General features: G+C 45.6%; 1 protein-coding gene across 8 annotated transcripts in view; it reads right to left on the bottom strand.

Annotated features, from left to right (window-relative positions):
• OACYL (O-acyltransferase like) overlaps positions 1 to 24339 on the bottom strand; it is a 73396-nt gene that overhangs the window by 18853 nt on the left and 30204 nt on the right. For 4 of the 8 annotated variants that reach the window (XM_021099955.2, XM_021099957.2, XM_021099942.2 and 1 more), the window contains 5 exons: positions 23925 to 24134; positions 22584 to 22686; positions 12250 to 12351; positions 4414 to 4579; positions 1895 to 1974 (listed from right to left, as the gene is read on the bottom strand). In XM_021099955.2, coding sequence (XP_020955614.2) covers positions 1895 to 1974; positions 4414 to 4579; positions 12250 to 12351; positions 22584 to 22686; positions 23925 to 24134 — 661 coding nt within the window. Of the gene's footprint in view, positions 1 to 511; positions 1975 to 4413; positions 4580 to 12249; positions 12352 to 22583; positions 22687 to 23924; positions 24135 to 24339 lie in introns of all 8 variants that reach the window. The other 4 variants (XM_084977773.1, XM_021099951.2, XR_014816342.1 and 1 more) reach the window with 3 other exon arrangements.

The raw sequence follows: 24339 nt of genomic DNA on the forward strand, positions 1-24339 counted from the left end.
TCAATCCCTGCCCTTTCTCAGTGGGTTAAGGATCCAGCATTGCTGTGAGCTGTGGTGTAGGTCACAGACGTGGCTCAGATCCTGAGTTGCTATGGCTCTGGTGTAGGCCAGTGGCTACAGCTCTGACCCCTAGCCTGGAAAACTCCATATGCTACGGGTGCGGCCCTAAAAAAGACAAAAGACCAAAAAAAATTGTTGTTTATTCAGGGCTCATTCATACTGTTGTGATGTCTCAGAAGAATGAGATGTCTTTCCATTTGTTCAAAATTGCTATGGGGTCCTTCCGTGGTATTTCTAGTTTCTCCATGTGGATCTCTAACTTTTTTTTTTTTTTTTTTGGTCTGTGGTGTGCAGTGGCTTGGTGTGGGATCCTGGTTCCCAGACCAGGGATTGAACCTAGACCACAGCAGTGAAAGTGCAGAATCTTAACCACTAAACCACCAGGGAATTCCCATGTTTTTAAAACTATTACTGTGAGTTCCAATTATGGTGCAGCAGAAATGAACCCGACTAGTATCCACGTGCACTCAGGTTCCATCCCTGGCCTCACTCAGTGAGTCAAGGATCTGACATTGCCATGAGCTACAGTGTAGGTTGAAGATGTGGCTCGGATCTGGCATTGCTGTCTCTGTGGTATAGGCTGGCAGCTGTAGCTCCAATTCAACCCTTAGCCTGGGAACTTCTATATGCCTTGGATGCAGCCCTAAAAAGCAAAAATAAATTAATTAATTAATTTTAAAAATTATTAACAGTCCATATTGGCAGTGGTATAATAAGATGGCCTGAAGATTGAATATTGATACAACCTTTAAAGAAAGCAATTTGTCATTATATTTAAAGAGCCCAAAAGACACTCATGCCCTTTGGCCCAGTAATTCTTCTTAAGGATATGCATTCTAGCTACATCAGAGCTGGAGACAAATGGTTACCACAGAAAGGTTTTATGAGACTACTATTTATAAAAATTTTAATGGGGAGATCCCGTTGTGGCTCAGCAGGTTAAGAACCCAACTACTATCCATGAGGATTTGGGTTTGATCCCTGGCCTTGCTCAGTGGGTTAAGGATCCGGTGTTGTCATGAGCTATGGTGTAGGTCACAGACACAGCTCAGATCTGGCGTTGCTGTGGCTGTGGTGTAGGCCTGCAACTGCAGCTCTGATTCAGTCCCTACCCTGGGAACTTCCATATGCCAAGGGTGCAGCTCTAAAGAAAAAAAAATAATGAAATAAAATAAAATATGGCGTGGATAATTCACAAACTCTAAGTCTTCCTGTGAATTATTGAGGCCTTAAAGCCTTGCTAAAACTAACACAAATTAAAGTGACAAATATCCACCATGGGGAAGCAGGTTCACAGAGTAATTCACCATAAACTACTTCACTCCTTCTGAGGAGTAATCTCTCGATATGTAATAAGCACCCCAAAATTGTTGTACACTTTGACCTAATAATTCCACTTGGAAATAGGTCCCCAAGGAAATAAAGACTGAAGGGAAAAAGTAATGTGTTTAAAGACATTGGGCCAGGTGCCATTGATAATTGCAAAAACACTGGAAACAATCTAGGTGCCCAACCGTAAAAAATGGCATCTCAGTCCTAAAACTGACAAGTTTGCCGGCCATGTCCATAGGTGGAAATGTCTATAAGAACAGTGAAATATGAAAAGCTGAGGCTAGATATGACACATTGATTATAACTCTGCAAAACCCAGACTGTGAGGGACAAAGAGTGGAAGAGGGCGTGGAAGAAATCAACAGTGGAGGATTCGGTGTTCACACTCTTCCAGAAAATCTGTCTCCTGTCGTAAAAGCTGCTTTGCCCAGGACTGGAGACTCTCTAAAGATTTTATGGAAGAGGCCCCATGGGGAGAAACACTTGTTCCAATTGGACTCACTTTCCATGGATGAAGACGATCACAGGGGTGATGAGATGGAACTGAAAGTCATTGGCAAGATACCAGGTCCAGCCGTTGCACTGGGAAGAGACCAGAAAAGGTTACTTCTCTCTGTCACTTACCAGCTCTGCTCCACTTCCTCTCCCCACCCTGGACCAGGAGGAAGAACTCAGCAGGCGAGTAGGGGGAAGAGAAAGGACTTTGGAGTTACAGATATTTCACACATCCTATCTCAACTAATCCTTATAACAAGCCTCAGGGGGAGTACGTATTACCATTACCATTTTACAAACTGGAAATTATCTCTTGTCTAAAACAATAATAATAGCTAATCTCCTAGGACAGCAGTGGGAACTAAATCCCATCTTATTTCACCGATGTAAGGAATAATTTTCTCTACTACGGTGCAGTTGGAGTCAGAGGGGTTGATGTTCTCTCTTCTTTGCCTTCCTGCCCTTCCCCAACTCCAGGTGGAGAGAATGGGTTCATTTAGGATGGAGGCCTGATGTCACACCAGTCAGAATGGCCATCATTAATAAGTCTACAAATAACAAATGCTGGAGAGGGTATGGAGAAAAGGGAACCCTCCTACACTGTTGGTGGGAAGGTAAACTGGTACAACCACTGTGGAAAACAGCATGAAGGTACCTCGTAAAACTAAATATAGAACCACCACATGATCCAGAAATCCCACTCCTGGGCATAAATCCAGACAAAACTATAATTCAAAAAGATACATGCACTGCTATGTTCATAGCAGCACTATTCACAATAGCCAAGACATGGAAACAACCTAAGTTGACAGATGAATAGAAAAAGAAGATGTCTGGCCAAAGCTGCATATATATGCACAATGGAATACTACTCAGCCATAAAAAGGAATGAAATAATGCCATTTGCAGCAACATGGATGCAACTAGAGAGTCTCATGCTAAGCGAAGTAAGTCAGAAAGAAAAAGACAAATACCATATGATATCATTCATATTTGGAATCTAAAATATGGCACAAATGGGTCTATCTACAAAACAGAAACAGACTCACAGACGTAGATAACAGACTTGTGGTTGCCAAGGGAGAGGGGAAAAGGAGTGGGGTGGATGGGGAGTTGGGGGTTGGTGGCTGTAAACTATTACATTTAGAATGGATAAGCAATGAGGTCCTGCTGTATAGCACAGCGAACTAAATCCAATCACTTGTGATAGAACATAATGGAAAACAATATGAGAAAAAGAAGGCATATATATGCGTGATTGAGTCACTTTACTGTACAATGGAAATTGATAGAGCATTGTAAATCAAGTATATTTTAATTAAAAACAAACAGAGGCCTGGCTGCAAACAAGATTTTGTGGGAAACCACAGAGTTCCCACATATGATTGACAGGAGATCATCTAGCCAAAACTGCATTGTTCCACAAGCTGTCCATGTCTGGGGGAAAGGGGGCAGTTACTTGTGTTTCTAATTCAGTGAAAGGCAACTCCTGGGGGAAATTCTCTGCAAGGCTTCAGAGGTAAAAGCAGGCTTGGTCTCCTTTCCCAGCTCCTCATCCCAGGGAGACCAACAGAAGTGACAGCATGGGAGTTCCCATTGTGGTGCAGGGGAAAGGAATCCGACTAGGAACCATGAGATTGTGGGTTTGATCTCTGGCCTCACTCAATGGATTAAGGATCCGGCATTGCCGTGAGCTGTGGTGTAGTTTGCAGACACGGCTCGGATCCTGCATTGCTATGGCTGTGGTGTAGGCTGTAGCTCCAATTGGACACTTAGCATAACCCAAGCCAGTCTGCCTGTAGGAAAACAGCCCCACCTCTCCTCCAGGGGCCCCGTCACGGACATGGTGCCACCTGAGGGCAGTTACATGGTACCATATGTCCTGTCGAAGCTCCTGGTCCCTTGTGAACCAGCGGCAGCCATCTAGTTGGTAAGCAGTTATGCAGTCACACTTAAGTGATTCTCTTTTCAGCTGGGCTTTTAAGGCATATGCAAAAGCAATGACAGTATAATTACCACTATTTCACTTCTACTTGCTCCAAATCCATTAGGAGGAAACGGGGGCTTTAGGGGAGCCATGACAATATGCACAGACGCAGTTGCTCAGTCAGGTCTGGCTTGACATGGGATAGAATTCATTATGGGGAGGGTGGCATGCCATGTTCTGGCCCTTTATAGGTTCTCAGGGTGGAGGTGACATGGACGGGACAGGAACCAGGATGGAGCAGGGGCAGCTGCATGGAGACAAGTGCCCCAGTGGTTGGCCCCTCCAGGCCCACTCCCCTGCGCCCCCTTGGCTTTCACAGCAGCTGCCCTGCCAAGAGGGATGTGGTAACTCCCGCCCCATCACCAGAGGCCTGGCTCCCCGCCCACACGCCTTCCTACAGCATCACTATTACTCCAGAGATGAAGATGCCAGAAGAAAGGGGATCATACTCGGGTTGGCCCTTGGAAATGTCACCACGCGGTGTGAAGGGAGACACCAGATTGCCCCTCGGCCCTTCCACAGCCGCCACCTCGACTCACCGCCTCCTGGACAGACAGGAAGTTATTGAGCAATAGCACGTTGGTCCACCACGTGTGCCGGCAGTTCTCCAGGTGGAACTTGGGCACTTCCCAGACCGGCCCCCAGGGCGCAAGGGAGAACAAGCCAACCAGCAAGCACACTGAGTACAGGTGAAGAGGCTGCAACCTGGCAGGAAAGAGCGGAGCAAGAGAGGGGGCATTCCATGGGCTTCCATGTGCCTGTGCCTTGGGCGGGCGACCACCTCCTCACCCACCCCTCAAACCTTCAAACATTCAGACATTTTCTGGAGCACTTGCCATGTGCTGGCACCAATGTGCTGATGCAACAATACTGTTGGTTGATCAAGTCATACTTGTGGGTCACTGTGCTTTCGGTAAGCCAGCCCCTGCTTCCCCGTGAACCAGAGTTTAGGTCAGATGCCCTCAGCAGGGTGCAGGGTATAGGAGCTTATACCCTTGTAGATATATCTAAACCAGCTCAGCAGGTTAAGAACTCAACATAGTGTCCGTGAGGATGTGGGTTCAGTCCCTGGTGTTGCTCAGTGGCTCAAGGATCCAGCGTTGCTGTGAACTGAGGTGTAGGTCGCAGATGTGGCTCAGATGGAAATTATACCTCAGAGAAATTTGAGTCCCTTGCCCAAGATGGCCCAACCATACGGCAGTACCGAGATTTGACACTGGTCCACGTTCCTTCCATCAGGCCTCCCTGGATGAAAACAGCTTTTCTTTCTCCCTCTTCTCCCCTCACCTTTCCTCACTTTATTTCTCCCTTCCTTCCTTCATGCACTACCTCCTTCCAAGCAGGATTTGAAGTCACTACAAAGATGATGAATAAGACACCAGATGTCTAGACTGGGGCCGTTCCATAGAACATAATTCAAGCCACATAGTCCACCTGATTAACATGGTCTAGTGGCCGCCTCTTTCAAAGTCAAAAGTACAATTAATTTTAATAATATTCTTTAGCCCAATATGTTCAAAATATTATCACTTCAACAGGTAACCAATAGAAAACATTTACCGAGCTGTTTTACATTCTTTGTTTTGTTTTTGGCCGTGCCCACGGCCTGTGGAAGTTCCCAGGCCAGGGATCAAACTCGAGCCACAGCTGTGACAATGCCAAGTCCTTACCCACTAGACCACTAGGGCCGGTGTGTATTTTATATTTGCAACATATTTCACCTGTCCGTCTGAATCTGGTGGCACTTGTTGAACAGCATGGGTCTGGAGTTTAGAAGTGAGGTGGTGGCAGGGAGGCACACACAATTCTGGCATGGGTTCTGGGTGGGCTGCCCACCGAGCCTGCTTTTTTTTTAATTATTTTTTATTTCTTTTCTCTTTCTTTCCTTTTTTCTTTCTTTCCTTCTTCCTTCCTTCCTTCCTTCCTTCTCTTTCTTTCTTTCTTTCTTTCTTTCTTTCTTTTTCTTTCTTTCTTTCTTTCTTTTTCTTTCTTTCTTTCTTTCTTTCTTTCTTTCTTTCTTTCTTTCTTTCTTTCTTTCTTTCTTTCTTTTCCTTCTCTCTTTCTTTTTTAGTTTTTGGTCACCCTGTGGCATATGGAGTTCCCAGGCAAGGGAGTATATCCAAGCTGCAGCTATGGCAATGCTGGATCCTTTAACTCACTGCACCAGGCCCGGGATCAAACTTGTGTCCCAGTGCTCCAGAGATGATGCTGATCCCATTGTGCCACAGTGGAAACTCCAAAGAGCCCTCTCTCTCTCTCTCTTTTTTTTTAAAGAACACATTTAAGAATTCAGGGTGGAGCACATGGCCCAGCAGCACCTCCAAACATCTCTGAGGGGGTGAGAGCGCCTGGGGATGGGCGGGATGTGACAGACGGGGAAGGCAAGGCTGCTGGAGGTGCAGCCCCTGCAGAGATGTGGGTCAGCACCCTGCCTCTAGTCTGCACCCAGCCCCAGACTTGTTGACCTCCGGTCCCCCCAACAATGATGACATCCTTCAGAGAGAGTGGCAGGTGGGCGGCAGGGTGGTGGGTCTTTGGGAAGCCAGCTGGAATTGCTGATTAAAGTCAGAGAGAAAGGGCGGCCCAAATATGCCAAGATGCAGCTTCCCAGATCAGCACAGGCAAGAGCCACAGAGCCCCCGCTGGTCCTGGGTCCTGCCAGATGAGCCATCTGATCATGCTGTTCTGCAGCTGTCCCCACAGGCCTCACTCTCATCTCCCTGACCCCCCTTCCCACCATCTGTCGCCTCCGTCTCCCCAGGTCAGGGAGAGTAAGTTGGCCCCCTGCTCCCTTGTGAAACAGAGTGCAGGTCAGATGCCCTCAGGAGGGAGCAGGGCATGGGCAGTGCCCAGCACCATGCAGCCTCTGGGCTGGGACCAGGGGGCTGGTGGGGGCTGCCGGGTAGGACACTACACGCCTTGGGAGCTGCAGGGGAAAGAACATGAAACATGATTTCTAGTTTTGAATAAAATTTTCACACTGAGAAAATCATATAACTTCTTTTCCTCTTCCATGAGAAAGGGGGCTAATGATTCTTTAGGTTCTCCTAAGGAGAAGGAGGATTCCTGCCTCCTAATTTTTCTGAGAATCAAATAAGACCAATAAGAAAACTGTTTGAAACACTGAAGTCATCATATAAATGTACATGGTTTTATTTGTGTCTCAGCTTCTGGAAGATTTAAAATCAAAGTGAGTTTTTGGGAGTTCCCGTCATGGCTCAGTGGTTAACGAATCCGACTAGGAACCATGAGGTTTCGGGTTCAATCCCTGGCCTCAGTGGGTTAAGGATCCAGCGTTGCCGTGAGCTGCGGTGTAGGTCGCAGACATGGCTTGGATCCCGTGTTGCTGTGGCTCTGGTGTAGGCCATTGGCTACAGCTCCGATTAGACCCCGAGCCAAGGAACATCCATATGCGTACGGCCCTGGAAAAGACCAAAAAAAAAAGGACCAAAGGGGGAAAAAAAGTGGATTTTTGGAGCTCCTTTGCAGCGTAGCAGCTTAAGGATCCAGCATTGTCACTGCTGAGTCTTGGGTTTGATCTCTGACCCAAGAATTTCCAGATGCCGCAGGTGCAGCCAAAAAAAAAAAAATCAATAAAGTCAAAGTGGGTTTTCAGAGATTTAAAGGTGTTATACCGGCCAATGCTGCAGGGATGTGAAAAGCAGGCCTTCTCACGCCTGGTGGGTGGGAAGGGCAAGTGGAAGACTCCATCAGAGTGTTAGATACACCAAACCATTGGTTCCACTTGTAGGAATTTACCCTGCAAACATGTTCATACAATTGCAGAAAAATGTATAAACTTTGTAACACCAGGCTAAAATTACAAGAGTTGGAAATTACCTTCGTGCCCATTCATGGGAATGGGTTAAATACATGACGGATGGTCCACCCACACGGCGCCATCCAGGCAACGTTAAAATCAGTGAGGGGGGGTCCTTGCATGCAAACAGAAACAAGCCAGCACTAAATCATTAAGTTAAAAAAGCGATGTGGAAAGTAGTGCAGTATAAAGTTTAATCCTATTCATAGGGGAAAAAACAGTGCATATAAATACATGGAAAGTCCCTGAAAGAATTAATTCATAAGAAACTGTTAACTGGAGTTCCCGTCGTGGCACAGCAGAAATCCAATTAGGAACCATGAGGTTGCAGGTTCGATCCCTGGCCTCGCTCAGTGGGTTAAGGATCCGGCATTGCCGTGAGCTGTGGTGTAGGTCACAGACGCGGCTCAGATCTGGCGTTGCTGTGGCTGTGGTGTAGGCTGGCAGCTGTAGCTCTAATTAGACCCCTAGCCTGGGAACCTCCATATGCCTTGGGTGCAGCCCTAAAAAGACAAAAAAAAAAAAAAAAAAATTTGTTAACAAAAGTGTCCTGTGGGGTTGAGACTGGGAAGGGGTGCCTTTATTTTTATATATATATAACTTTCTGTTAGAGTAAGACACTATTATCCATAATTTTTCAAAAAAAAAAAAAAAAAAGGAATTCCTGTCGTGGCTCAGCAGTTAAGGAATCTGACTAGCATGCATGAGGATGCAGGTTTGATCCCTGGCCTCACTCAGTGGGTTAAAAATCCGGCATTGCCGTGAGCTGTGGTGTAGGTCACAGACACGGCTTGGATCCCCCATTGCTGTGGCTGTGGTGTAAGCTGGCAGCTACAGCTCCAATTTGACTCTTAGCCAGGGAACTTCCATTTGCCATGAGTGCAGCCATAAAAAGACAAAAAATAAATAATAAATAACAATAATTTTTTTTCACCCATTAAGCTAATTTTTAATATGCGGCTCCAAGTTGGAACAATCACACAGTTTTAAGGATCTGGAGCCTCTACTTGCCTCCTTTCCCATGAGGTAACATCTAAAGCACTTACCCTTAGAAGCTGGGGGTTTGCATTTTCTGTAACTGCAGGAGCTCCTCCCTTGGTCTTGCCTCTCCTGCTCTCTCCCCAGTCTATTCTCTGCCAGGCTGCCAGAGGGAGTCTTGCAACATGTAAATCTGACCACGCCACTATCCTACAGGGACCCTCCAAAAGCAAATTCTCTCAGAATAAAATGGGAGGTTCCTAAGGCTACTTTCAGGCCCTATCGACTTGGGTCATCCGCCCCCCCTGCCCCCCACTTCTCTGCCCTCATTCCTCTGGCACCTTTGGGCTCCCTGATTCTGCAAACACATCAACCATGGCTCCCTCCACAGGACCTTTTCTCTTGGTTCCCACCATGGACCTGTCTTCCCTCACAGAAGTTTCTTTGCTCAGAATATTCCTCTGCTTCCTTCAGGGTTCTTGACAAATGTCACTTTCCCTGACTGCCCTGCCAGAGGAGGACCCTGTCCTGGTTCCTTCTCCAAGTCATCACTTGGTGGCATTTGTCATCACTGACCTATTATAAATGGACTCATGTTGCATATTTATTTTATTGTCTTTCTCTAATCACAAGAAGTTAACACCGATGTCAGTAGGTGCTTGCATGGCTTATCAACTGCTGAATCCTCAGGGTCTAGAACAGGGCCTGAGAGTTCCCACTGTGGCTCAGCAGGTAAGAACCTGACGAGTATCCATGAGGATTCGAATTCCACCCCTGGCCTCATGCAGTGGGTTAAGGATTTGGCATTGCCACCAGCTGTGGCATAAGTCAAGATGGGGGCTTGTGGAGTTCCTGTTGTGGTGCAGTGGAAACAAATCTGACTGGGAACCATGAGGTTGCGGGTTTGATCCCTGGCCTCGCTCAGTGGGTTCAGGATCCAGCGTTGCCATGAGCTGTGGTGTAGTTCACAGATGCAGCTTGGCTCCCTCGCTGCTGTGGCTATGGCATAGGCCGGAAGCTGTAGTTCCGATTCGACCTCTAGCCTGGGAACTTCCATATGCCTCGGGTGTGGCCCTAAAAACAAACAAACAAACAAACAAAAACAGTTCATGGTACACAGTGGGCCCTCCATAAATACAGAAAGAGCAACTGAGCATATGATCTTACTTTCACTCTTCTTGGAGTTAGAAAGGCAAGCAGTAAATCAGAGCTGCATAATAACAACCAGTCTTGCTGGCATGAGTGAGAACATCAAAGTAGCTAGGCACGTGGCTTCTTTTTTCACTGGGTCTACATTGAAGAGAGTGAGCTTGATTCTTCCCCCTCATTTTTCAATAAAGTCCTGTCTGGGGTTGGACTCATTATCTTCCTGGCGCCCGCCTGGCCCTCTTCCAGAGCTCCCTGACTCAAGAGTGTCATTACCTTCCTCCTTGTCGCCTGAGCTGGAAAATCTGAGTGTCTTTGATTGGCCCACTCTCCATCGCCACTCCCCATCGCCAGGGCACATCCTGGGACAAGTTCCTGCCCAGCATCCTCGCCACCGTCTTGTCCCATGAGGTCTCGCCCCCTCACCACCTGCCCCATGGTCTCTCTGTCCCCATGACTGCTTTATCTGGTAAAGCCTGTCTTGCTCTTCAATCTCCACCTCCAGTATTTTCCTTCTGAAGCAAGTTTCCCAGGCACAACCCACCATGCCACTGGATACCGTGCCACAACCCATCTTGGCATTTATCTCTGAGAACCCTTGGCCTGAGTGCCAGTCCCTCTTCCCGAGAAGACCACAGGGGAGGACAGGCTACTCAACCCAGCGCCATATACCCAAATGATATTGAAAGAATAAGCATTCTGTCAAGCATTCAGGATGAAGACCAGATTTAATAGCACTTGGAAGATGCCATAAAGGCCATGATGAAAAGAAATCACCAAAGTTCTGTTCCTTAGCTCAGACTCATTCTTAATCTCTTAACAGGAAAAGTTAAAAGGCATGAGAGTTCCCTGGTGGCCTAGGATTTAAGGATTCGGTGTTGTCACTGTTGTGGCTCAGGTTTCATCCCTGGCCCCAGGACATCTGCATGCCCCATGTGCAGTCAAAAAAAAAAGTATAAAGAACAACAGCAGTATTAATAAGATCTTATATTTATTGAGGACTTATTATATGTCACTTTTTCTTAGCTGTGCCCAAGGCATGTGGAAGTTCCTGGATCAGGGATTGAAGCTGAGCCGCAATAGAGACCCAGGCCACTGCAGTGACAATGCCAGATCCTTAACCCACTGAGCCACAAGAGACCTCCCTGTCACATTTTTCTAAGTTCTTTGCTTGTATTCTCTCTCTCTCTCTTTTTTTTTTTTTTTTTTTTTTGTCTTTTTAGGGTGGGACCTGTGGCATATGGACATTCCCAGGCTAGGAGTTGAATCGGAGCTGTAGTTGCTGGCCAACACCGGAGCCACAGCAACATGGGATCCCAGCTGCGACTGCAACCTATACCACAGCTCAGGGCAACGCCGGGTCCTTAACCCACTGAGCGAGGTCAGGGATCGAACCAAAAACTTCGTGGTTCCTAATCAGATTCGTTTCCACTGTGCCACAACAGGAACTCCTGCATGTATTCTCTCATTTAATCCTTGCAGGAGTTCAAGGAAGTAGGAGCCATCATTCTTCTCATTCTTTGAAATGAGACAACTCAAACACAGAAAGGGTGAGACACTTACTCAAGGTCACACAGCTGGTAAATGATTGAGCCAGAATGCAACCCCAAGCAGCCTAGAGTCAGATCACACCCAGAAAATTGTTTCAACACTCCCTTTCCTATTTTGAGACCATTACCTTTTCTGCCCTCTTGTCAGCAGAACAACCACTGTCCCAAGTTTCAACCAGCCCCTCTCCTGGTTGCATATTCTTTTGTTTTGTTGTTTTGTTTTGTTTTGTTTTGTTTTATCGTTACTACTAGTCTCTTATTTACAGAATCCAATTACTACTAATTTACAGGAGCCATATAAATTCTGTTGAACACAGCTTCCATGGAAATCTGTACATTTACTGAAATCTGCTGCCAATCAGCTGAGGAATAAAGACATTTTTGCTGACTTAACAGAGTTCAAATTCTATTGGGATAAGTACCATGAATACTGGTATCTTCCACTTGGCAAAAGCCATTAAACCAGCAAGAGGCAGCCATGGGTTTTTTTTGTTTGTTCTTTTAAGGCTGCACCCGCAGCATATGGAAGCTCCCAGGCTAGGGGTCAAATCAGAGCTGCTGCTGCTGGCCTACACCACAGCCACAGCAATCCAGGGATCCAAGCCACATCGTCCACCTGTGACACAGCTTGCAGCAACACCAGATCCTTAACCCACTGAGCGAGGCCAGGAAACAAACCTGCATCTTCATGGACACTGTGTCAGGTTCTTAACCTGCTGAGCCAAGAGAGTAACTCCCAAGAGCCAGCCATGTTTAAGGAAGAAATGGATTTTTCTCAGTTTATTTTTCTTTGAAAATTCTTTCACAAGAAAGTTAAAGACTAAAAAACAATCAATGATTACACAGCAATGATAGATTGAGAAATTATGTAAATAACCTACCTTGTAAGGCGACTAAGAAAGTATCTGAGGATGATTTTAGGGGTCATTCCTTGGTCTGAATTCTGACACATCTTTAAAAATGACCTTGCACTTAACCAGCCGCTGAGAGAAAGAGAAGAATAGATCACAGGAATAATATCAGTGATATAGTTCATGGGTTGATTAACTTGGTTGTCTTTGTCAGGACACAATACGCTATACTGCAGTAACAAAATATCTTCAAGACTTAACACTAGTTTTTTCTTACTCATAGTACTTGCCCATGGCCAACGGTCTTGAGTTCAGCATTCTTCTCACTATGGGAGCCAGGTTGATGGAGCAGCCACTATCTGAGAATTCAGCAGTCACCATGGCAGAGGACATAGGATAAGAGAGTTCTGGAGGGCCTCAAATCAATAAGTAAATGTTCTGGCCCAGAAGTGACATGTTTAGGAGTTCCTGCCATGGCTCAGCAGTTAAGGAATCTGACCAGCATCTATGAGGATGCAGGTTCGATCCCTGGCCTCTCTCAGTGGGTTAAGGATCTGGTGTTGCTGTGAGCTGTGGTGTAGGTCACAGACACAGCTGGGATCATGCATTGCTGTGGCTGTGGTGTAGGCCAGAAGCTACAGCTCCGATTGGACCCCCAGCCTAGGAACCTCCATATGCCGTGGGTGTGGTCCTAAAAAGCAAAAAAACAAAAAAGAGTGATATGTCTAAAGCTCTTAGCATAATGGCAAGACCAGGTACCACTTTTGGTCAAATCTAGTGATGGAGCTCACCCAGGTGCCACAGGGCCAGGACGTGGCCTGGAGGAAGGAGAGCCAGAAATACTTGGTGATTGACACTAATAACAACCACATTTGTCTTCTGAAATAGTAATGTAGAGGCTTTCTGTGTCACCATTTTCTTTCCTTTTCTTGTCTTTTGAGGGCTGCACCCGCAGCATGTGGAGTCTCCTAGGCTAGAGGTCAAATCGAAGCTGGAGCTACAGGCCTATGCCACGGCCACAGCAACATCATATCCGAGCTGTGTCTGTGACCCACACCACAGCTCATGGCAACGCCAGATTCTTAACCCACTGAGTGAGGCCAGGGGTGGAACTTGTGCCCTCATGGATACTAGTCGGGTTCGTTAACTACTGAGCCACGACAGGAATTCCATGTTACCATTTTCAAGGCACTTCCACTAATGGTGCTGCATTTGTTTCTCCAGCCATACCAAACCACTTTGCAATAAATGTTTGTTGAGTGAGTTAATGATTGAATAGATGAATAAACAGCTCTATTAGCCAAAAGGGAAGATATTACCATTCCTGCCTACCTAATCAGGAAAGTGAGATTCAAGACTAAGTGCGCTGCCAAAGATCCCAGTTAGAATTCGTAACCAAGGTATCTTTTTTTCTTCTTCTTCTTCTTCTTCTTCTTCTTTTCAGGGCCTAAGCTGCAGCACATGGAAGTTCCCAGGCTAGGGATCGAATTGGAAATGCAGCGGCCAGCCTATGCCAGAGCCACAGCAATGCCAGATCCAAGCTGCATCTGCAACCTACACCACAGCTCATGGCAACGCCAGATCTTTAAACCAATGATTGAGGCCAGGGATTGCACCTGTGTTCTCATGGATACTAGTTAGATTTGTTATTGCTAAACCACAACGGGAACACCCGTAACCAACATAACTTAATGACAAATTCATTACCTAGAATGTCCAGTGAGGTCCCATCATAGTGCAGTGGAAATGAATCCAACTATTATCCATGAGGACATGTAGTTTGCAGATGTAGCTCAGATCTGGCGTGTCTGTGGCTGTGGTGCAGGCCGGCAGCTGTAACTCCGATTCTATCCCTCCCCTGGGAACCTCCATATGCTGTGGGTGCAGCCCTAGGGGAAAAAAAAAGCAGAATGTTCAGCTGAAGAAACTGAGTTATAACTTGATGGAAACCTCTCCCCCCACTCAGTTTTACTGAGATACAACTGACAGTTTAAGGTGTATGACATAATGATTTGATTTACATAGATCATGAAACGATTATGACAATAAGTTCAGTGAACATCCATCATCTCACTGAGATACAAAATTAAAGAAATAGGAAAAAAATTTTTTTCCTTGTGATGAGACCCTTAGGATTTACTCCCTTAACAACTTTCATACAAAATATAGAGCAGTGTTAATTAGATTTATCATGTTGTACATTACATCCCTAGTACTTAGAGTTCCCACTGTAGTGCAACAGCCTCTGTGGCATCCCCGCAGCACCAGGTCGCATGTTCCATCCTCGGCCGGCACAGTGGGTTAAGGATCCAGCATTGCCGCAGAGGCGGTATAGGTCACAACTGCAGCTCTGATCTGATCTCTGGCTGGGGAACACTATGTGCTACACGGTAGCCAAAAAAACAAACAAACAAAAAATCCCTCCTACTTGCACCTTTTCAGTTTCCCAACCTTTTGACATTTATACCAGTGCTTCTTGTGGGTGTTTCCCTAAGGAACAAATGCATTTCCTATTGCAAAAGAAGGCTGTGAGTGTTCTGGGCGGGACTTGGAAGGGATCTGGGAGGTTGGATAATGTCTTTATTCTCTGCCAGCAAGAGTTTCTTTTGAAATGCAGCAAGTTGGATTCACTAGAATAGGAACAACATGTATAGAGAGGGGTAAAAGAGAGAGCTGAGTTGAGGAAGTAGGACAGCCAACTCTGATTCCGGCCACCTCTTCATTTCCAGAAAGAATGAATCAGGGTCTCACTCTTTGTTCAGCTATGCACTGCCTTCAGCTCACAAAGACAGGATAAAGAGATAGGCTGGCAGGAAAAGAGGCTCCGAGCAAGAGAACTAGTTCCAGGAGGCTAAGAAGACCCAGGGACTTAAACAGCCTGGGAAAGAATAAAATCCTGCAATGATGATGTGCGAAGTCAGCCTGAGCAGTAGAAAAGATTCCAAAGCCATCACCAGTTATCATCAGAAGCCTTTGGTCTTACTATAGAAATATATTGGTGATACAGTAGTTAAGACATAGTTTTGGCATGAAACAAACACTGTATTTCAGTTCTGATTCTAAATTTCCTAGTTGGGGGGCTTTGGTTATTTCATCTCTAAATATGAAATTTCTCATCTGTAGGCATGGGTCTGATATTGATTCCAACTTCATAGGTTTATTGTGAGAATTGTATGAGATAAGAGATTTTAAATTCTTAGCACAATGGCAATACTACATTTTCATTATTAGTAATATTTCTATTGTTCAAATTCTATTGTTCAAATATTAGTCTATTGTTCAAATAGTAATATCACTATTTTTTCAAATGAAAGTCTTATTTTAAAAATATGTGCACTTCCCATAAAAAAAGAACAAAATAGGAGTTCCCATCATGGCTCAGCAGAACTAATCTGACTGGCATCCATGAAGACACAGGTTCGATCCCTGGCCTTACTCAGTGAGTTAAGGATCCGGCATTGCCGTGAGCTATGGTGTAGGTCACAGAGGCACCTCAGATCCTGTGTTGCTGTGGCTGTGGTGTAGGCCAGCAGCTATAGCTCCAATTCAACCCCAGTCTGGGAACCTCCATATGCTGTGGGTGTGGCCCTAAAAAGACAAAAAACAAATAACAACAACAACAACAACAACAAGAGCCATTTGCAGCAACATGGGTAGAACTAGAGACTCTCATACTAAGTGAAGTAAATCAGAAAGAGAAAGACAAATACCATATGATATCACTTATATCTGGAATCTAATACACAGCATAAATGAACCTTTCCACAGAAAAGAAACTCATGAACTTGGAGAACAGACTTTGGTTGCCAAGGGGGAGGGGAGGGAGTGGGATGGACTGGGAATTAATCTGGGGTTAATAGATGCAAACTATTGCACTTGGAATGGATAAGCAATGATATCCTGCTGCACAGCACTGGGAACTATATCCAGTTACTTTTGATGGAGCATGATGGAGATAATGTGAGGAAAAAGAATGTATGTATATATGTGTGACTGGGTCATTTTGCTGTACAGCAGAAAAATGACAGAACACTGTAAACCAACTATAATAGAAAAAATAAAAATCATTATAGAAAAATGTGTGCATTTTCTAGGAGTTCCCACTGTGGCACAGTCGGTTAAGGATCCAGCTTTGATGCAGCTGTAGTGTAGGTCACAGATGAAGCTCAGATTCTATCCCTGGCCCAGGAACTTCTATATGCCATGTGTGCAGCCAAAAAAGAAAAAAAAAAGAGAGAGAGAGAAGAAAAAAAGAATATGTACACTTTCTAAAGCAATACAATGAAAATTGGAGGGGGAAAACGTTACTGAGACTGGCAATAAGAAACAGAAGCAAATAGGAATAAAGAAAAAAGAAACATCTGTCTTGGTCTCCCTCGCTGTGTCCACTGTGTCCAGCTCTGCTGGCTCCCATCCTCTGCCCTCCTCAGCTCTTCACACCTGGACTGGCTCCCTGGGTCTCAGACTTTAGGGGGCAGCAGTGTGGCCTGGAGGGCTTGTTACAGCCAGAGGGTTTGATTCAATGGGCCTGGGGTGGGGCCTAAGAATCTGTATTTCTTCTAAGCTTCCAGACAATGCTGGTGCAAGGGCATTGAGACCATATTCTGAGAAGGCACAGCAGCCCCCCAGGCCCCAGACTGAGCCCAGAATCAGGTATGTCACCTTTACAATAAAGGGGATGCTTATTCATCATTTTCTCAAACATTAGGAATTTCAGCAGCCTTGGCCTGTGCTTTGAATATCTCAGGGCTGACCCAGTGGCTCTCTGCTGTCATCCCATTGATGGCCTTCTGTGCCCTTCGTTCGTCCCTCCTAGTGGCAATTCTCCAGTGTGAGGTTTGCTTTGGTTTCAGCCATCCTGATCTGTCCTTACCAGCGTTCCTCCCTGGTCTTGGCGCTCTGCCAACCAGTCCCAGTAGCATATGGCATCTTTTTCGCCTTCTTCTTAGTAGCCCCCTTGCAGGAAACAGAATTCTGGTCTTGGAACTGCAGTTCCCACCTTCCAGAGCCTCCCATCCTACACATGGACTTGACCACCTGGTTAGACCGGGCTATGCCCCCTTGGAACATCTGGTGCCCAGTAGTTCCAATATCATGGCCTTGTTCCCTGAAGAAGGTGGACTCTGACCCTTGTCAGTCTGGGCTACTCTCTATTGTCACCCTGGCCATCTCTTAGCATGAGCTGCCACCCTAGTGGTCAGGCCTCAGCTCATTTTGTACCCTACTGCCCCTTCAGGATGCCAAGAAACCACCATGCCAGTATCATAAAACAATTAAGATGTCATTTCTTTTTTTTTTTTTTTTTTTTTTTTGGTCTTTTTTGCCATTTCTTGGGCCGTTCCCGCGGCATATGGAGGTTCCCAGGCTAGGGGTCTAATCAGAGCTGTTGCTGCTGGCCACAGCCACAGCCGCAGCAACTCGGGATCCGAGCCACATCTGCAACCTACACCACAGTTCACGGCAACATCGGATCCTTATTAACCCACTGAGCAAGGCCAAGGATTGAACACTCAACCTTATGGTTCCCAGTCAGATTTGCTAACCACTGAGCTATGACGGGAACTCCAAGATGTCATTTCAACAACTGTCTATGAGCAGTACTATGTACCTAGCACTGATTTAAGCACGAAAGACAGCAATACCCAAAACAGAAAAAAAAAAAAAAAAAAAAAGAAAGAAATCCTGCCTTCTATTCCTGTGGAGAGAGACAGACAATAAATATATAAATAAAGTGGCATCTATAGTATGTTAAAGAAAAACAATAATTCAGGAAATATGAAGTCTTACATGTAAGATCTAAAAAAATACAAAAAACTAGTGAATATAACAAAAGAGAAGCAGACACATAGATAAAGAGAACAAAACAGTGGTTACCAGTTGAGGGGGTGGTTACTAAAATAAACTAGTGGTTACCATTGGGCAATATAGGGGTTAGGAAGGGGAAGGTACAAACTACTGGGAATGAAATAGGCTCAAGGGTGTATTGTACAACTCAGGGAATATAGCCAGCATTTTGTAATAAGTATAACTGGAAAGTAACCATTAAAAATTGTATAAAAAAATTTTTTTGTCTTTTTAGGGCCACACCTGAGGCATAGGGATGTTCCCAGGCTAGGGGTCGAATCGGAGCTGTAGCCACTGGCCTACGCCACAGCCACAGCAACACAGGATCTGAGCTGTGTCTGCGACCTACACGATAGCTCACGGCAATGCCGGATCCTTAACTCTCGGAGCAATGCCAGGGACCAAACCTGTGTCCTCTTGGATACTAGTCAGATTCATTTCCGCTGAGCCATGAGGGGAACTCCAAAAAAACTGTATACAAAATTTTTGTTAAAAAAATAAAATGGGAGCTCCCTTGTGGCTCTGCAGGGTAAGGATCCAGTGTTGTCACTGCTGTGGCTCAGGTTGCTGCTATGGTGTGGGTTCGATCCCTGGCCTGGGAACGTCCACATACCATGGGTGTGGCCAAAAATGAACTAATTAATTAATTAAAATAAAATAAAATAGGACAAGAAAGACCTGCTGTGAAGGTGACATTTGACTAAAAACCTGAAGGAGAAGGGGGAGCAAGTCACCAGGATAGCAGAGAAGTGTGACAGAAAATAAATGGTTATTAGCAACCTCTATTTGGGAATTTGTTCTCTCCTAATCCAATGGCTCATATGCTCTTTAATTCATGGACTTGTAAAAAAAAATTTAATAAGGCTGTATCAGAAAACTGCTCTGTTCTTTGGCCAACACCAACCTCTCCATCACCCATCAGTTTGTCCCTTTCTTTTCAGTCATTTCCAACATCTTATATAAATGTGTTCTTAAGTCTCCTCTTGTGAATGAGCTCTCTGAACCCCACTGACCATCTAGCTCCACTCCACAGGCAGGGTCTCCACATTCTCCCATCCTTGCCCCACTCTTGCCAGGCTTCCATTTCCATCACTCCACAGATGTACTCTGGACAAGGTCAACAGGATGCCTGCATGTTGCCAAATGCAAAGATCATTTCTCTGCACATCCAACTCCCCCAGTGTCAGCCCCATTGACAACACCCTTCCTTTTTTTGTTTGTTTGTTTTTTAGGGCCGCACCTGTGGCATATGGAGGTCCCCAGGCTAGGGGTCGAATCGGAGCTGTAAGTGCCAGCCTTCACCAGAGCCGCAGCAACTCGGGATCCAAGCCACGTCTGCAACCTACACCACAGCTCATGGCCACTCCAGGACTTTAACCCACTGATCAAACCCACATCTTCATGGATAATATCCATATTTGTTTCCGCTGCACTACAACAGGAATTCCTAACACGCTTCCTTCTTGAAATACTTTCTTCTCTGGGCTTCCTGGTCCTTGCGGCGTCTTACTTGTCCTCCCATCTCACAGATCACTCATTCTCAGACTCCTCTGGGGCTCCTTCTCTTCTTCCCAGCCTCTACAGGTTGGGACCCCAGAGGGCCTAGGATTCAGCCCTGGTCAGTCAAGCTATTCTCCTCCCAGCGTGACCTGATTCAGAGCTATGGCTTTAGATGCTCCCCAGATCCTAAGGACTCTAAGATTTCTCTCTTCAGAGTTGACATTTCCACTGAGCTCTAGACTTACATAGCCAGTGATTATCAAGGTCCCTTTAGCTTACCTTGTCCAAAAGAGAAAGCTTGATTCCCACGCCCCCACACCCTACTTCTCCAATCTTCTCTGCCTCACTGAATGCCATCACCACCTACTCAGTTCCCAAAGCCAAAACCTAGAAATCCTCTCCAACACCTCTCTTTTTCTCACATTTCACATCCAATCCATCAGCAGGTCCTAACAATGCCATCTCTAAGACGTATCTTGCACAATGACCTTGTCTCTGTATTCTAGCCACCACCACTGCAATCCAAGCCTTATCATTTCTCATCTGAAATATGCCCAAGGTCACCCGATTGATCTCCCTGCTTCTGTTCCTGCCCTTCTTAGGTCTATTATTAACATAGGGTTCAGAGCAATTGTTTATAAAATGTCAGATCATATCACTTTCGAAATTAAAGCAATCCAACGACTCTCCAGTACACCAAGAGCCACATCCAAACTCCTTAGTCTTGCCACAGGTCCAACTTGGTCCAGCCCTGCCTGTCTCTCCTGCCTTCATCTCCTCCTGCTCTCTCCGCCTTCACTATGCCTCAGCCTTCCTTCACTCCTTCAACAAGATTCCTTAGACTTTGGTACTAGTTACTCCCTCTGCCTGAAACTTGCCTGTCCTGATTCTCTCATGACTGACTCCTTGCCATTTGGGTCTCAGATTGAATAGCCCCTCATCAGATAAGCCTTCTGCAACCTAGTCTAAACAGCTAAAACCCCCCTGTTCTATTTATTTCTTGATGCTTAATACTATCAGATTATTTCTTGTTTATTTGCTTATTGCCAATCACACATTCTCAGGCACACACACAGACATTAATGTAAGCAGCACCACAAGAAGCCCTAGTTTGTTTTACCCATTGATGTATCCTCAGGACCAAGAACAATGCCTGGCAAATAGATTTTCAACAGAGCTTAGTTGTACAGATGAATGCTTAGCATTTAATAAAAACAGTTGCCATTTACCATCACCATCTCCCTATGAAGGAAAGATATTTAACCCAAAAGAAGTAGAGGCAGGCTATCACAGTGTGGGACAATCTGGAGTCAGATTGCTTGAGTTTAGATGAAGGACTAGTCCCTTCAAGCTCAATTCCCCTTATTTTTAAAATGGAGATTTTTGTGGTCTAGCCATACAAGGAATATTACTTAGCCACAAAAAGGAAAGAAGTACTGATACGGCCTTCAACATAGATGAACCTCAAAAACATCATATTAAGTGAAAGAAGCCAGGCACAGAAGGCTATATATTATATGAACAATTTATCTGAAATATATAGAGCAGGTAAATCCATTGATACAGAAAGAACTAGAGGGGCAGATTTCTAAGAATTCGAGGTCGTAGGCAGAAACTGGGGAGTAACAGCCTATTGGGTGTGAGGTTTCCCTTGGGGATGATGAAAATGTTTTGGAACTAGATAGAAGTGGTGGTTGTACTACACTGTGAATACTGAATTGTACACTTTATTATTTTTTTCTTTTTTGGCCACCCCATGGCATATGGAGTTCCCAGACCAGGGATCAGATTCACGTCACCCCAGGTGTGGCAACACTGGATGCTTAACCCACTGTGCTGGGCCAGGGATCAAACCTGTGTCCCAGCGCTCCCAGGATGCCATCAATCCCTTTGTGCCACCATGGAAACTCCTGAATTGTTCACTTTAAGTGGTTAATTTTATGTGATATGATTTTCGCCTCACCAAAAAAAAAAAAAGAAAAAAGAAAAAACTGAGGATTTTAATAGTTGTCCCTACTGTATTGGAGCATTGGGAGGATTGAATGAGGTGATGCTGCAAAGGATTTACGATAGTGCCTGACATCTATCAAAGAATTATGAACATTTACCTCTATGGAGTTCCCACTGTGGCTCGGAGGAAACAAATCTGACTAGTATCCATGAGGACATAGGTTCGATCCCTGGCCTTGCTCAGTGGGTTAAGGATCCGGCATCGCCATGTGCTGTGGTGTAGGTCTCAGATGCAGCTCAGATCCCGAGCTGCTGTGGCTGTGCTGTGGCTGTGTCTGTGGCGTAGGCCGGCAGCAACAGCTCTGATTAGACCCCCTAGCCTGGGAACCTCCATATGCAGCAGGTGCTGCCCTAAAAGACAAAAAAAAAATAGAAGAAGAAGAAGATTTACCTCTTAGTGGTTAATTTAAATAAATAAACCTTTATCTAACATTGCGCCATTTTCTTATTTTTCCATGTTTCCCTGTAGTGAGAACTGGCAACGTGATCATGAATTGCATCAAACCATGGACAAGAACTTGAGAACCACTGAAATACACATTTTTTTTTTTAATTTTATGGCTGCACCCACAGCACGTGGAAGTTTCCAGGCCAGGGATTGAATCCGAGCCACAGTTGCGACCTACGCCACAGCTGTGACAATGCCAGATCTTTTAACCCAGTGCTCTGGGCCAGGGATCAAATCTGTGCCTCTGCAGCAACCAAAGCCACTGCAGTCAGATTCTTAACCCACTGTGCCATGGCAGGAATTCCTGAAATAAACAGTTTTGATAAATAAACTCACCTTTTATAAAAGGTGCATTTTAGAGCTCCACCCTAAATCATTTCATAAATGCAAGTTACAAAGAGAGGAACCAGTAACAACAGTACTGACCAGAGATGCACAAAAGCAAAGGCCAAGGTGAGTCAACATGAACCATTCAATTTTAGTTAGAACATCTACACATCCACATCCACACATCCCCGAACAAACAGCCACAAGCACAACAGCACAGAAAACACCATGGTACCTGATCAGGAAAAATGTGTCAACCCCAAGGTAGAACGGGCCACTCCGACCATAAAGGTACAGTGGATTTTTAAGCACTCTGGTTTTCCATTCAAGGACATTATCTGTAGCAAACATAAAAAAAGCAATGTCTTTTTATTTAATGGAAGAAAATTGTATGATTTATCTTTTCAGAAAAAATAAGAACGCCCTTCACTTTCAGTTGCATTAAGAGGGTTGGATGCATCCCAGGAATTCACTTAAGAGAAGAACTTGGATTGGGAATAAGAGATGCCAGTAGTAACCAGGGCTTGGGTATTCCCATCATGGCGCAGTGGAAACAAGTCCACCTAGGAACCATGAGGTTGCAGGTTCAATCCCTGGCCTCTCTCAGTGGGTTAAGGATCCAGTGTTGCCATGAGCTGTGGTATAGGTCACAGACGAGGCTCAGATCTGGCGTTGCTGTAGCTGTGGTATAGCCTGGCAGCTGTAGCTCTGATTTGACTCCTGGCCTGGGAACATCCATATGCCGCAAGTGTGTTCCTAAAAAACAAACAAAAAAATATAGTAACCAGGGCTTTGAGCTCCTCTGCGCTCTTACGGTGCCCGTAGCCCCCTTGGAGCGAGAGCAGCATCACCTGTTCATCGTGGTACATGTCTCCTGGGGGGCATCTTCAAACTGGGCTGATGCCTTCCTTCAACTCTGATGTGTGTTTGGCCTCCAGTAGAGAGTACCACGTACCACTGCTACTGACGGGAGTTCTTTGGGGAGGAGCAACAGAAAGAGGGTCAAGAAACATTGATTTCCTACTAGATTTACCTATGTTTGTCTGTTTTTCCAGGAGAGAACAAAAAGTTGGTTTCTGGATTCATTAATCATGACCAGAGGGGTTGTTCCCATTGAGGCTCATGGGTAATGAACCAGACTAGTATCCATGAGGATGTGGGTTCGATTCCTGGCCCTGCTCAGTGGGTTAAGGTTGCCATGAGCTGTGGTGTAAGTCACAGATGTGGCTCAGATCCCGAGTTGTTGTGGCTGCAGCTTAGGCCAGTGGCTACAGCTCCAATTCAACCCCTAGCCTGGGAACCTCCATAATGCCACAGGTACAGCCCTAAAAAAAAAAAAAAAAAAAAAAATCATGATGAGAGGGAATCCACAGATGATGAAAATATGATACTCAGCTATCACTATTCACCTGGTAACCAGGTGCCTGGTTTCTACCCAAGAGGAGGTAAAGCAACAACTGGCCATGGGCCTGGAAAACTCATTTATGGGAGGTCATGGCTATGTCTCTAAAACAGAAGGAAGGCTGCTCCTGTCCTCTGGCCCACTGTGATTCCCCCCACGGGAAAGCTTCTCAACTGCTCATAAGAATCCCTCGGTTTTCCGCACCCAAAGACAGCCACGCGGTCATCTGACCAGTGTGCCCTGACATGATCCAGAGGAGACTCAACCCTCGGAGGCCGTTCAGGGCAGAGCATGTGTATCCCGGTGTCTCTGGGGTCCAGAGGGCTGGTGCGTTCTTCTGCCAAGAGAAGCATTTCAGAGCACGGTCCGTGACATCTAGAAATCCTGGGCAGGCACAGAGGTGTTAGTGTCCACCCTGACAGACCAATCCACCCACCACTCCACAAACAAGAGCCAAACCACGAAAACCATTGATCCTGGCTGGCCTCTCCAAGCCCCATGCCCCCTTCCTGTGGCCCTGGAAAACTCAGCTCAGTTCTCCATGGTCCCCTCTTGATCTCTCCGTGGATCTCCGGACTTGATCTCCCTC

The sequence above is a fragment of the Sus scrofa genome, chromosome 1, assembly GCF_054392235.1.
Source record: "Sus scrofa isolate SSC_HxYL_T2T_F1_AM1 chromosome 1, Sscrofa_HxYL_maternal_Yorkshire_Landrace_v2.0, whole genome shotgun sequence".
Lineage (NCBI taxonomy): Eukaryota > Metazoa > Chordata > Mammalia > Artiodactyla > Suidae > Sus > Sus scrofa.